General features: G+C 41.9%; 1 protein-coding gene across 3 annotated transcripts in view; it reads left to right on the forward strand.

The window, feature by feature from the left end:
* Positions 1 to 6,683: 6,683 nt before the first annotated feature.
* pdxkb (pyridoxal (pyridoxine, vitamin B6) kinase b) overlaps positions 6,684 to 15,358 on the forward strand; it is a 33,628-nt gene continuing 24,953 nt past the window's right edge. The window contains exons 1-2 of one of the 3 annotated variants that reach the window (XM_036983044.1): positions 6,684 to 7,138; positions 12,584 to 12,638. In XM_036983044.1, the coding sequence (XP_036838939.1) occupies positions 7,058 to 7,138; positions 12,584 to 12,638 (136 nt within the window). In that variant the 5' untranslated portion in view covers positions 6,684 to 7,057. The remainder of the gene's footprint in view (positions 7,139 to 12,583; positions 12,639 to 15,358) is intronic. The other 2 variants (XM_036983043.1, XR_005052556.1) reach the window with 2 other exon arrangements.

Genomic DNA, 15,358 nt, shown 5'->3' on the forward strand with positions numbered 1-15,358 from the left:
AAATTATGGTGGAAAATAATTATTTGGTCAATAACAAAAGTTTATCTCAATTCCTTTTTATATACCCTTTATTGGCAATGACAGAGGTCAAACGTTTTCTGTAAGTCTTCACAAGGTTTTCACACACTGTTGCTGGTATTTTGGCCCATTCCTCCATGCAGATCTCCTCTAGAGCAGTGATGTTTTGGGTCTGTTGCTGGGCAACACGGACTTTCAACTCCCTCCAAAGATTGTCTATGGGGTTAAGATCTGGAGACTGGCTAGGCCACTCCAGGACCTTGAAATGTTCTTACGAAGCCACTCCTTCGTTCCCCGGGCAGTGTGTTTGGGATCATTGTCATACTGAAAGACCCAGCCACGTTTCATCTTCAATGCCCTTGCTGATGGAAGGAGGTTTTCACTCAAAATCTCACGATACATGGCCCCATTCATTCTGTCCTTTACACGGATCAGTCGTCCTGCTCCCTTTGCAGAAAAACAGCCCCAAAGCATGATGTTTCCACCCCCATGCTTCACAGTAGGTATGGTGTTCTTTGGATGCAACTCAGCATTCTTTGTCTTCCAAACACGACGAGTTGAGTTTTTACCAAAAAGTTCTGTTTTGGTTTCATCTGACCATATGACATTCTCCCAATCTTCTTCTGGATCATCCAAATGCTCTCTAACAAACTTCAGATGGGCCTGGACATGTACTGGCTTAAGCAGGGGGACACGTCTGGCACTGCAGGATTTGAGTCCCTGGCGGCGTAGTGTGTTACTTTGTTACTTTGATCCCAGCTCTCTGCAGGTCATTCACTAGGTCCACTAGGTTCACTAGGTGTGGTTCTGGGATTTTTGCTCACCGTTCTTGTGATCATTTTGACCCCACGGGGTGAGATCTTGCGTGGAGCCCCAGATCGAGGGAGATTATCAGTGGTCTTGTATGTCTTCCATTTCCTAAAAATTGCTTCCACAGTTGATTTCTTCAAACCAAGCTGCTTACCTATTGCAGATTCAGTCTTCCCAGCCTAGTGCAGGTCTACAATTTTGTTTCTGGTGTCCTTTGACAGCTCTTTGGTCTTGGCCATAGTGGAGTTTGGAGTGTGACTGTTTGAGGTTGTGGGCAGGTGTCTTTTATACTGATAACAAGTTCAAACAGGTGCCATTAATTCAGGTAACGAGTGGAGGACAGAGGAGCCACTTAAAGAAGAAGTTACAGGTCTGTGAGAGCCAGAAATCTTGCTTGTTTGTAGGTGACCAAATACTTATTTTCCACCATAATTTGCAAATGAATTCATTAAAAATCCTACAATGTGATTTTCTGGATTTTTTTTCTTCTCATTTAGTCTGTCATAGTTGAAGTGTACCTATGATGAAAATTTCAGGCCTCTCTCATCTTTTTAAGTGGGAGAACTTGCACAATTGGTGGCTGACTAAATACTTTTTTTGCCCTACTGTATATTATCATTCATCTACACACAATATCCCATAATGACAAAGTGAAAACGGGTTTTTGGACATTTTAGGGAGGTGACCAAGAACCCGATGGTCACTATGACAGAACTCCAGAGTTCTTCTGTGGAGATGGGAGAACCTTCCAGAAGGACAACCACCTCTGCCGCGACTCCTCAGTAAAAGGCACATGACAAGCCCGCTTGGAGTTTGCCGAAAGGCACTTAAAGGACTCTCAGACCATGAGAAACAAGATTATTTTGTCTGATGAAACCAAGATTGAATTATTTTAGCCTGATTTGCCAAGCGTCACTTCTGGAGGAAACCTGGCACCATCCCTACGGTGAAGCACGGTGGTGGCAGCATCATGCTGTGGGGATGTGGAATAAGTCAAGGGGTCTCAATTCTTTCCGAATGCACTGTATCTCCTGGCATATTACATAATTTATGAAGCAGCATACAATACATTTTTGGACTCACCATTGTGCTGTGCTCACTGAAACAGGAAGGCACGGCAGTCCTTCTTGTGTGCAAATTTTGCCATGAAACTTTGTCATCAAAGTCTGTCATTCTCTGGATTTATGGTGCTTTCAAGACAACTGGTCGAATCATGGCATCAGTGATCTTCAGGTCGGAGCTCTAGAAAGAGGCCCGAGTTCACGAGTTGGATGACCGTTCAAAACCTATTTTCCCAGTCGGAGCTTGTTTTTTTTTGTTCAGAGTTCCCAGATGTCTTGAACTCACTGAAGTCTGAGATTTCCCAGTTCCGAGTTTCTAATTGTTTTGAATGAGGCATGCTGGATTGACAACATGGCCAATGTATTCAACCTTCTCTGGCCCATGGTGTTACATGAATGTTTATCATTTTCAGCTTGGAAAACAGACCCTTTCAGACAGATGTTTTAAGCCCTTAAACCCAGACTTGGACCACATACCCTCTCCACTGAATAGCAGGGGAAGCAAAATAGTGATTGCTTTGCAACGCTCGCAGTTAGTCACTGATTCCTTCCAAACCACTCATTGTTGAATTTGCGATTTCCAACTTGTTGTGTAACATTTATATCCAATGGTCATTTTATCTACAGTATAATTTCTCTTCATATGACAAGGATTGAAAAGGATTTGCCAGTCGATTGTCGATGTAATTCCTGATGATGACTGCATGTCTAGCTTGCTAACTAAGATTTTGAAAGTATGATGTTGACATGGTCAGTCCAATCAAAGCTACGGTAGATATAACGTGATTTGAAATCATTTTTATCTGTGGCCAATGACCTTAAGCCTTCTTGGATGGGCACTTCAAATGTAAATCTATGGCAGCACCCAAGGGGGCTTGAACTTTCTTGCTCTCGCTGTAGATTTTGCGGTGACGTAGTGTCCCCATGAGTGTCAGAACACTGAGCCAATCACAGTGCAACTAGAGAACATTACCAACCCGTACGCTCTGTATTTTCCACTGGCTACCTCTCCATTTTATTTTATTTTATTTATTTATTTTACCCTTATTTTACCAGGTAAGTTGACTGAGAACACATTCTCATTTACAGCAACGACTTGGGGAATAGTTACAGGGGAGAGGAGGGAGATGAATGAGCCAATTAATCACAGAAAGCACTGAGCTAGGCTGAAACAAATGCATTTTGGAGCTGCCTAACTCAAACAAGCAAAAAAGAGACCATGTTTGTGTACGGCTTTATCAACTCAATACATGTTTTAAAATGTTGTTTTCAAACTGATATGTGACACGTTTTAATGCCAAAATAACCTATTCTGCCCCATCTGCCCTGAATGATGGGTCGCCTCTGGCCATGTGTATGTGAACGGTCTTCCTCTTTCAACGACTCACCCAAACATGTGTAGGAATAAGGAGAGGGCATTCATAAATGAGGACTAGGATGTTGTGGAAATATCTTACCAGCAGATGTCAGAACTTTGTTCTTTGTTTAACCCTACAGCTAAAGGGGTTCTCGATGGGATATACAGTATCTAAATGTGTCTTTCCAATGTGATTATTCGCATCCTATCTCCAAGCTTCCTTCTCAACTGCATTGATGGAGAAGGTCCACGATCCCTTCCTCCAATGAATTTTGAAGAAGGAGATGAGGAGAGAGGCTGCGAGGAATCGAGGAAAGATGGATTGAGAAAGAGACCTGGACGTAGAATTGTCCACATAGCCTGTGACACAGCCAGGCTACAGTTAAACTATGGGAACCATGCTCATACAGAGTAACCCAATCGCCCATGAAGACAGCTGACTAAAAGCTAGGTAAAAGCTAAATCGTAGCTGAAGTGTTGGGTAGTTTGGTAGCGTTGATTCAATTTCACAGCTTTGGGTACAGTAATATCACGAAGCCAAAGTTAGGCTCCCCTTTTAATCCCCTCCTCTTCCTCCTCCTCTCAGCTCTCAGCTCTCAGTCACGACTGTGCAGATAAAGACTGTATGACTCAGCAGTCAGAACCGAACAGCACGCACAGTCAGAATTAATACCTCAAATAACCACATCCATCCGGCTTAGATGCATCCATTATAATGACGTCTGTTATAATGGTGATTGGTTAGCGCAATAGTTGGGGTCGCTGTGGTGTCCGTTTGGGGGGGTGAGTGTGTAGCAGATGGGGATTTGTGAAGCTCGCTCCTTAGCTTGAAATTTAAAAAGAGGTACGGCTAAGCAAGCAGCGTGACACCTGTTCACATCTTCTCACCTTGGCTCCTTCTCAAAACAAATTGGAAAATGTTCGCGAGACCTTGGACCTTGTCCTCCAATATGGTCGAGGAGGCGGCGAGGAGTTAGATCCGAGGAATGGCGAGTGACAAATTTAGAAAGAACCCTCGCCTTGACTTGGTCAACTTATTGACCTTCCTCTCTGTACATTGGGTTAGTGCTCTGAATAATTTGCTGCTCGATAATGATCCACTATTTCTAGTCTAGTTGAGAAGAAATACTGTGAAATATTTGTTCTTTTTTAGTATCATCACTTTCTAGCCAGACAGTCTCTAGACTAGCCTACATGAAATCCTATCACACTGTGAAAAGAGTGCATCAGTCGAGTCTGGCTTGGCTTGATTCAGTGGCCTCTATTACGTGTGTGTATGTATGGGTAATTATCTGAAGGCTGCTACAGGTCCCATTACCTCCCAGTGATGGGGTTATACTGTCCTGTTCCCAGTCAGTATCACATTCTCAATATCCTACTGTACATTCATATCCATACATCTTCCATTGAATCCCTCTAGTCTATGTTCACATCATTATGTAGGCGTGACCATTCAGAGAGCCCATTCATTAGCACCATTCCCCATCTCCCCTACTATTTCTGATAGAGGATGTTCACAACGCGACAAAGATAACCTGGGGTCCAAGCTCTGCTGGCTGCAGTGGAGGGGGTGTCAGGGCCTCTATGATAAACCGACAAGGGACAAGGCCAAGCACACATCATAGAGGACCCCACGCACAATCCCAATGTTTTGAGCTGCTGCCCTCCAAGAGGGTCCCACTGTTCAGCAAGAACAGGAAGGTGGCAAGTTTCATTCCATCAGCCATCGGGCTGCTGAACAGTGGGACATAGGATGATGCAGGCCCAGTACACGGTCAAACAGTAGGCCGCAGAGACTTTGAACATGTGAAAATGTAGCCTAAATGTGTCACTTGTGTACTAACTTTCCAGTTTTCCATGCTGCGTGTAATATATTGTGTTGTGTATTTGTAGGCTGACATCACAAAAAGCCTTTCCATGTAATTGGCCAATCAAGTATAGATCTGTACTATGCAGAATTCTTGGGACGTCCCTCGCCCATTGAAGTTTAAATGGACAATGGTTATGGTAAGGGTTCTGGTTCTGGTTAAGGTTAGGATTAGGGTTTAGGGTAGGGCATAGCTGCAGTAAGTAGTTTGGAGGTGGGCGTGCTGCAAAAACAATTGGCCCGCACTACAGAAGTCTATATCTGTCAGCTAACACAGGACTAGTAAAGACCCCGTGCACTACTTTTTTGATTTTTATTTTACTAAATGTATTTGTATCTGAGTGTTTACCAGAATTTGTAACTTGAGTCTCATAATTATCTGTACAAAACAGTTCATCTGATAATACTTGCTTGATGTACATTTTCCAGTTTCTTGCAAATTCAACTTAGTGTCACCCTTGGTTCTCTATGGTGTTGTAGGTCAGGGTGTGACTAGGGGGGGTGTTCTAGTTTTCCTATTTCTATGTTGGTGTGCTTGGTATGGTTCCCAATTAGAGGCAGCGGATTATCGTTGTCTCTAATTGGGGATCATACTTAAGTTCTCCATTGTTCCCACCTGGGTTGTGTGAGTGTTATTGTGCACCATGACTTTCACTGTTCGTTTCGTGTTGTTGAAGTTTCATGGTTCATAAACATGTGGAACTCTATGCACGCTGCGCCTTGGGCAAGTCTTTAATCACGACCGTGACACTTATTTCTATGTGAAAACTGAAATGGTCTATTCATTTCTTTTACGAGATGCTTTTATCCAGACAAACTTACAGCAGTGAGTGCATGCATTTTCTTTCTGGTCCCCCTTGGGAATCGAATCCACAACCCTAGCATTGTAAGCACCATGCTCTACCAAATGAGCCAGGTCATAAACCACTTGATATTTCAATGTACTCAGTTACTGTATTGTGCATTGCTTTTCTTTATGGCGATTCAAAGTCTACAGGTACAAATCTAGATGACCAGCCTATGTACAATACAGTAATGTAGATTTACATTAAGTGGTTTGTAAGTATGGTAAATTAATACTGCACAAAAAGTGGTTGTTTTCCATCTTATTTGATCAAGAAAAATATTTTAATTTGATGTGGGCATGTTTTGGGTCTTTGCGTATAACTTTACAGGACTAGTAAAGGCCCAGTGCACTACATTATAAAATATTTGTATTCATATTCATATGATTCTTTTGAATTCCGATGTTTCAGGGGGTGCAGCAGCACCCTCAGCACAACTTCTTCTCGCGGCTATGGTGTAGGAACGTCCCAAGCATCCCAGATAGCACTGACCATAATGTGTAACATAATGAAGGACCCCCCAACCCGTTTCACACACTGCCTCTTGCTCCAAAGAAATGCCTGGTATCCTCGCTCTGCTTGCGCCCATTACAGTCCTGTTAGACAGGATTCTTTGCTCCCATTAATACTTATATAGTTACAAAATCACTGGCTACAAATGAGTGTAGGGCTCTACCTATAACATTTGTAGTGATTTCATTCGAATTAGCCCACTGCTTCCTGGGTGCGCACAACACCTGCCCTTGAAATCCACAGATAACATCGGAAAGGACTACGGGTGGTTTGCATATAGAAGCAACACGCTTTTTTCTATTTCACAATATTGCTGTCACGTCCGTTCCATTAGTGCGCTTGTGATGTCAGTGGATTTAGGTGCCCGTCACGAATGCCTGAAGAATAACGATGTGTCTCTTCAATGAGCGTATCTGTGTGGGTTCTATGTCCTTCAGTTTAGTGGCTGGATTCTGATTTTACCCTCACTGAAAACACCTTGGATTGTGGACTCGGGATCGCTGCTTTACGTGCAGCCCTGAACACAAAACCTGCGTTTGTTTTGCGCGGATTGTGTAGCGTGTTTTATTATAACTTTGTGCACGAAATGGAATGCAGAGTATTGTCAATTCAGAGTCATGTTGTCAGGGGATATGTTGGCAATAAATCGGCATCATTTCCGTTACAGGTAGGAATCTATTATATTCTGATTCATTGTTTTGATGAGCTAATGTAACGGTATTTCATTCTATTTATTGAGTAGAGACAATTGTGCATGCTTGCAGGTAGCAAAAGGTCACATGGCAAATACCCGTTTGGCGCTGACAATCCCTGAACACTCAAAGGAAATAGAGATGATAGTATAATTTACATGTAACAATCATCAGACATATTGTTATGGCGAGAATATTCGTTCCATGATCATGCCTGTCAGATTAGGCACAGCACTGAAGAAAGGACGTATTTGACATTCGTGAAGAACATTCGGATTTGACTCTTGCAGCAATGCAATCTCATCAATAGGGTCCGCGTGTCATCCGTTCACCCTCGTCCTCCTCATAATCAATACCATCATGACATCCCCTTTTTTCTCATCCTCCTCATCACATTAGACACTGCTGTGATTTGGGTACCATGGTGGTCATTATTTCCATGGACAGTTGATTGTCATCCAAATGTACAGGTCTGTCATAGATGATGACCGTAAAGGCATTTCAATTAGCTGGGAATCCTCAGTTTCTGCTGTCCTCAATTAGCTGGGAAATCCTCTGTTTCTGCTGTCCTCAGTTAGCTGGAAATCCTCTGTTTCTGCTGTTCTATCAGTTAAGAAAGACAGCAGAGAGATTCTGCATGGATAACTGACGTATTTAGCATATATTCCTCTGACTGACGTCACTAAGGAGGAGACAGGAGCTTGTAATATAATTATCTTGATTAAACCCTGAGGCCAAAAGCAATTCACTAACTGTTTATATTCACTGGCAATTTTAACATGTACATCTTGGTGGGGCAAACTCCCCAAATTTTTTGGGATGCATGCCAGCAAAGCCACTACACTACACAACACTAAACAATACATGAATTGCACTATGACGGTGACAAATGGGGCCCACAAACTGGTAGGGCCTACACAAAGCGGTCCCAACAGCAGAGCTTTCTTTTCAACTGCTACACCTGGCTATCAGTGGAGCCTTGTCTGGCAGCAAAACAGTTAATTTAGCCTCATTTACTGTCTTTGTAAAAACAGCTGATATGGCTGACTTGCTTAAATGAATGTGGATTTTACTGACAATTGAGATGTACAAACTATGGCATAAGGGGGCGACAAGTGGCAAAGAGGCAATCCGTCATTGCGATTAAGACATTAATGAGCGAGCCTCGACGGACATATTCAATATAACTATTTGTTCAGCACTTATGAAATGCACAGCGACAGAATTCAGAATATGGGCCATTCTTACAGTATTATCCCTGTACACAAAATCAGAACTATAGGATAAATAAAGGGGGCATTTAAGCAGACAATGAAAGCTCTTACAATATCCAATGATGGCATTTCTCTAAAACAGGCTTAAGGCTACATGTGCATCAGCAAATCAGAACAGTAGGCTAAGTTATGAGGGGAAAGGGACAAAATTATTAGGGTGAGGCACAATGGCTACTAACAGCTTACTACACAACATACACTTATTATTACTTGCTTAACTACAGTATACATATGTTCCTGGCATATGACATGATTTATTCAGCAGCATACAATACATTTTTGGACTCACGTTGTTGTGATGCAATCATTTGAACAGGAAGGTGTGGTGCAGCGGACCTTCTTGTGGACAAATCAAACTTTGTCATCAAAGTCTTCCATTCTCTGGATTTATGGTGCTTTCAAGACAACTGGGAATTAAAAAAAAAACAAAAACAAGGTTGATTCATGACGTCAGTGATCTTCAGGTCAAAAAGAAAGAGGCCAGAGTTCCCAACTTGGAATTCTGAGTTGGATGACTGTTCAAAACGAATTCTCCCAGTTGGAGCTTGTTTTTTACCGAGTTCCCAGTTGTCTTGAACTCACTGAAGTCTGAGATTTTCCTGTTCCGAGTTTCCAGTTGTTTTGAACGTGGCATGCTGGGCTGACAGCATGGCCAATGTGTTCAACCTGGCCCATGGTGTTGCATGTGAGTGTTTATCCTTTTAAGCTAGGAAAAGAGACCCTAAAACCCAAACTTGTACCACACACCCTCTCAACTGAATAGTAGGCTAGTGATGGCTTTGCAACACTTGCAGTTAGCCACCGATTCCTTCCAAACCACTCATTGTTGAATTTGCGATTTCCAACTTGTTGTATAATGTTTATGTCCAATGGTCGAGGAGCACAAATACGTTTTATCTATAATTTATCTTCATATGACAAGGATTGAAAAGGATTTGCCAGTAGATTGTCCACTTGATTCATGATGATGACCGCTTGTCTAGCTTGCTAGCTAAGATTTTGAAAGGTTGAAATTATCAGTCCAATCAAAACTACGGTAGATGAAGTACCAGTCAAAAGTTTGGACACACCTACTCATTCAAGGTATTTTGACTATGTTCTACATTGTAGATTAATAGTGAAGACATCAAAACTATGAAATAACACATATGGAATCATGTAGCAATCCAAAAAGTGTTAAACAAATATAAATATATTTTAGATTTTAGATTCTTCAAAGTAGCCACCCTTTGCTTTGATCACAGCTTTGCACACTCTTGACATTCTCTCAACCAGCTTCACCTGGAATGCTTTTCCATCAGTCTTGAAGAAGTTCCCGCATATGCTGAGCACTTGTTGGCTGCTCTTCCTTCACTCTGTGGTCTGACTCATCCCAAACTATCTCAATTGGGTTGAGGTTGGGTGATTGTGGGGGTCAGGTCATCTGATGCAGCACTCCATCACTCTCCTTCTTGGTAAAATAGCCCTTACACAGCCTGGAGGTGTGTTTTGGGTCATTGTCCTGTTGAAAAACAAGTGATAGTCCCACTAAGTGCAAACCCGATGGTATGGCATATCGCTGCAGAATGCTGTGGTAGCCATGCTGGTTAAGTGTGCCTTGAATTCTAAATAAATCACTGACAGTGTCACCAGCAATGCACCCCCACACAATCACACCTCTTTCTCCATGCTTCATGGTGGGAACCACATGTGTGGAGATCATTCGTTCACCTACTCTGCTTCTCACAAAGACACGGCAGTTGGAACCAAAAATCTCAAATTTGGACTCATCAGACCAAAGACAGATTTCCACTGGTATAATGTCCATTGATTGTGTTTCTTGGCACAAGCAAGTCTCTTCTTATTATTGCTGTCCTTTAGTAGTGGTTTCCTTGTAGCAATTTGACCATGAAGGCCTGATTCACGCGGTCTCCTCTGAACAGTTGAGGTTGAGATGTGTGTTACTTGAACTCTGTGAAGTATTTCTTTGGGCTGCAATCTGAGGTGCATTTAACTCTAATGAATTTTGATATTCCTTTCCTGTTGCGGTCCTCATGAGAGCCAGTTTCATCATAGCTCTTGATGATTTTTGCTACTGCACTTGAAGAAACCTCTTGAAATGTTCCGGATTGACTGACCTTTATGTCTTAAAGTAATGATGGACTGTCATTTCTCTTTGCTTATTTGAGCTGTTCTTGCCATAATGGACTTGGTGTTTTACCAAATAGGGCTATCTTCAGTATACCACCCCTACCTTGTCACAACACAACTGATTGGCTCAAACACATTAAGAAGGAAAGAAATTCCACAAATTAACTTTTAACAAGGCACACCTTTTAATTGAAATGCATTCCAGGTGGCTACCTCATGAAGCTGGTTGAGAGAATGCAAAGCTTGTGCAAAGTTGTCATCAAGGCAAAGGGTGGCTACTTTGAAGAATCTCAAATATAAAATATATTTTGATTTGGTTACTACATGATTCCATATGTGTTATTTCATAGTTTTGATATCTTCACTATTATTCTACAATGTAGAATAAAACCCCTTGAATGAGTAGGTGTGTCCAGACTTTTGACTGGTACTGTATAACGTGATTTGACATAATTTTATCTGTGGCCAATGACGTTGAGCCTTCTTGGATGGGCACTTCTATTGTAAATCTATAGCAGCACCCAATGGGCGTGAAATTTCAAGCTCTCCCTTTAGATTTTGCGGTGACGTAGGGTCCCCATTAGTGACTGGATACTGAGCCAATCACGGTGCAACTAGAGAACATTACCAACCCCTACGCTCCGTATATTGCGCTGGCTGCCCCACCACCACAGAAAGCACTGAGCTAGGCATTTTGGAGCTACCTTACTCAAGAAAGCAAAAAAGAGACCATGTTTGTATGTGGCTTTATTAACAACATATTAATTTTTATTACATTGTTTGCAAACTGATATGTGACACGTATTAATGCCAAACAGGCATGTTGCATGTTATTTTGGCATTAATACGTGTCACATATCAGTTTGCAAACAATGTAAAAAATGTGTTAATAAAGCCGCATACAAACATGGTCTCTTTTTTTGCTTTCTGACACCAAGTCAGAACCATTGGATAAATAAAGGGGGCATATAAGCAGACAATGAAAGCTCTTAAAATATTTGATGATGACATTTCTCTGAAACAGGTTAGAGGCTACATGTGGGGCTCAAAATGACGGGACGCCCATGGTTATATCAATCTGTTGCATGTGAAGTCATGTAAGTGAAATCTATTAGTGTGGGTACCCTAAGTCAAAACCATTGCCTTCTATTTATAGAAAGGTCAAGTCATGTTAAAAAAAATCCCCTTGGGGTAGCCTGCTCAATACAGTGCATGAGTCAGTGTCAACATGAGGCTTTTCACCAGGTACATTCTGTCATTTTAGTTGAAGACTACCAGGAACCCTATTGTGCAGGTATCTGAAACTGCTAGTCGAAATGTAAGTAAAATGGCTGGTAATTTGAAACGTGTAGGGCTGTTCTTGCTTTGTGGACTATTCCCACCATATCAGGTGGACTTAGCTATGTTTAATTTCAAGTTAAATGGGCCCCAATAGCCCAGGAGACCCTCACTGTTAGTCACTGACTCAACAGCTTTATTGGTCCAATACATTTCAGAATTGCATGCATTAAACATTATGAAAAATGTGTTTTTAGATGTGGAATAATACAAATGTATGGGGGGGGGGGGTGGCCCTTTTGGGGGCTGGTTCAATGGCATTTTTAAACGGACCACCACATCTCTAAATCTGGCCTTTTGTATAGCCTAAATCAGGGATATTAAACTCTTACCATACGAGCTACGGCGCCTGCTGGTTTTCTGTTCTAAATCAGTCCCTGATTAGAGGGGAACAATGGAAAAAAAGCAGTGGAACTGCCTTCGAGGTCCAGAGTTGAGTTTGAGGGGCCTAGGTGATTAACCTACCCACCAGTGGAGGGTGTTGAGTGGAGGACAGCTCATAATAATGGCTGGAATGGAGAAAATGGAATGGCATCCGATACCATTCCACCAATTCCGCTCCAGCCATTACCACGAGCCGGTCCTCCCCAATTAAGGTGCCACCAACCTCCTGTGCTACCCATATTGTTCGTCTTCTGCCCAATACTTTGATTAATGCTCTGTCTGTCTCTTCCACAGGTGCTGGGGTTTGAGGTGGATTCAATCAACTCGGTACAGTTCTCCAATCACACAGGTACATATAATGTAGAGAAGGGTTGTCGTCATTTCTATTGACATTTTAGTCAATTCAGGCACTGAAATTTCAATTATCTTAATTTAAGAAAATGTGGAATTGGAATTTGGTGAACTTTATGAATTGCCTGGAATTTATAAAAGTAAAAGTATAAAAGTACCATGTGTTGCTGTCTTGTATATTTTTAACCCTTCCTGAAAGGAAATTATTTCAAATTTTTGAGAGAAGAACAGCATCTTTGGTACCATTACTATCATTGCTGAAAGATCTTGACATATTTTGGGTAGGCTAATAATTTTTATATACCCTTAAAAACTTCTTAGGGCTGCAATCCCATTAACGGGATGATATGACAACAGCCAGTGAAAGTGCAGGGCGCCAAACTCAAAACAACAGAAATCTCATAATTCAAATTCCTCAAACATACATGTATCTTATACCCTTTTAAAGGTAATCTTGTTGTTAATCCCACCACAGTGTCCGATTTCAAAGAGGCTTTACAGCGAAAGCACCACAAACGATTATGTTAGGTAACCACCAACTCACAGAAAAATCCAGCTGTTTTTCCAGCCAAAGAGAGGAGTCACAAAAAGCACAAATAGAGATAAAATGTATCACTAACCTTTGATGATCTTCATCAGATGACACTCATAGGACTTCATGTTACACAATACATGTATGTTTTGTTTGATAAAGTTCATATTTATGTAAAAAAATCGGAGTTTACATTGGCACGTTACGTTCACTATTTCCAAAAACATCCAGTGATTTTGCATAGCCACATTAATTCAACAGAAATTACTCATCATAAATGTAGATGAAAATACAAGTTATACACATGGAATTATAGCTTTACCTCTCCTTAATGCAACCGCTGTGTCAGATTTAAAAAACACTTTACGGAGAAAGCAGTAGCAGCAGAGTCATCAGAAATCACATTATAAATATTCCCTTACCTTTGATGATCTTCATCAGAATGCACTCCCAGGAATCCTAGTTCCACAATAAATGCTTGATTTGTTCGATAATGTCCATTATTTATATCCAAGTAGCTACTTTTGTTAGGGCTTAGGTATACAAATCCAAACGCTCGTGCAGGTCCATCCGAATGTCAGACAAAAACTTTAAGAAGTTATATTACAGGTCGAAGAAACTTGTCAAACTAAGTATAGAATCAATCCTTAGGGTGTTGTTATCATACATCTTCAATAAAGTTCCAACTGGAGAATTCCTTTGTGTGTAGAGAAGCCCTGGAACGCAGGTCGCTATCATGTGAATTGCGCGTGACCAGCCCTTGGCTCTTTGCCAGACACCTTGCTCATTCAGCTCCCATTCAGCCACACACCACAGTAGAAGCCTCATTCAAGTTTCTAAAGATGGTTGACATCTAGTGGAATCCCTAGGAAGTGCAACTTCATCCATATCCCACTGTGAATTCAATAGGGGCTAGGTTGAAAATTGACCAACCTCAGAGTTCTCACTTCCTGTTTGGATTTCTTCTCAGGTTTTTGCCTGCCATATGAGTTCTGTTATACTCACAGACATCATTCAAACAGTTTTAGAAACGTCAAGAGTGTTTTCTACCCAATACTACTAATAATATGCATATATTAGCAACTGGGACTGAGAAGCAGGCCGTTTACTCTGTGCACCTTTCATCCAAGCTACTCAATACTGCCCCTGCAGCTATAAGAAGTTAAAGCTACCTGCCTCCCCCTAACCTACCATTATATTTCCACTATGACTGCACCCTAACCTCACATTATATTTCCACTATGACTGCAATCAACCTTTATCACATGAAACAAAATCTCTTCCATCTTGAAAGTGGAACTGTTGATCAGGCTCACATCAGGAAAAGTGTGATGAAAAGATATGGGTTTTGTGTCACATTCCTCATTGTGTCAAGTTATCAGACAAGTTCTTGGGTGGAACAAAGTGTCACTGGTTGTAATGGTTAAAGTGACGCCACATGTACAATTTGTCCTCTCTTAAGTGGAGAAGATGAATTGTCTATCAGGGCCAGTTCAGGACACAGTCTCAGGATTGTATTTTTCTCTACATGGGATCTGACTGGGGGATAGCCTACACGCTGACAGTGCAGGTGGTCTGAGAGAAACGGAAACGATGGCATAACAAGAGGCCACTATACTACAGTGTAGGCTACTGCACTTGTTGACTCTCTCTCTCTTACACACACCTGCCCTGCTTAATAGGCCTTTGAGTTACTTAATAGTAACACATTTGTGGCCTTCTTCAGTGCCACTGGTGTGTCTTGGATTATTTACCTGGGTCTTCTGTGCCTTACTAAACTGTGTTAGCCCACTAAGCCTACACAAATAATCAGGTCTCAGACAAGGTTACTCATGACGCAAGCTTACATGAACCACCTTTACACTTTCCTCCCCTTTGACCTCCTCCTGCGCCTCACATAAACCCATCCAGGTTACAGCACCTATGTGATCAACTGTGGTTTGAACCTGGGTCTCTTGTATGCCACAAGACTGTGTTAGCCCGCTCTAGTCATTCATTGATTACAGCTCAGGGTTCAACACCATAGTGCCCTACAAAGCTCATCACTAAGCTAAAGACCCTGGGACTAAACACCTCCCTCTGCAACTGGCTCCTGGACTTCCTGACGGGCCTCCCCCAGGTGGTAAGGGTAGGTAACAACACATCCACCACGCTGATCCTCAACACGGGGGCCCCTCAGGGGTGCG

The sequence above is a fragment of the Oncorhynchus mykiss genome, chromosome 7 (genome assembly GCF_013265735.2).
Source record: "Oncorhynchus mykiss isolate Arlee chromosome 7, USDA_OmykA_1.1, whole genome shotgun sequence".
Lineage (NCBI taxonomy): Eukaryota > Metazoa > Chordata > Actinopteri > Salmoniformes > Salmonidae > Oncorhynchus > Oncorhynchus mykiss.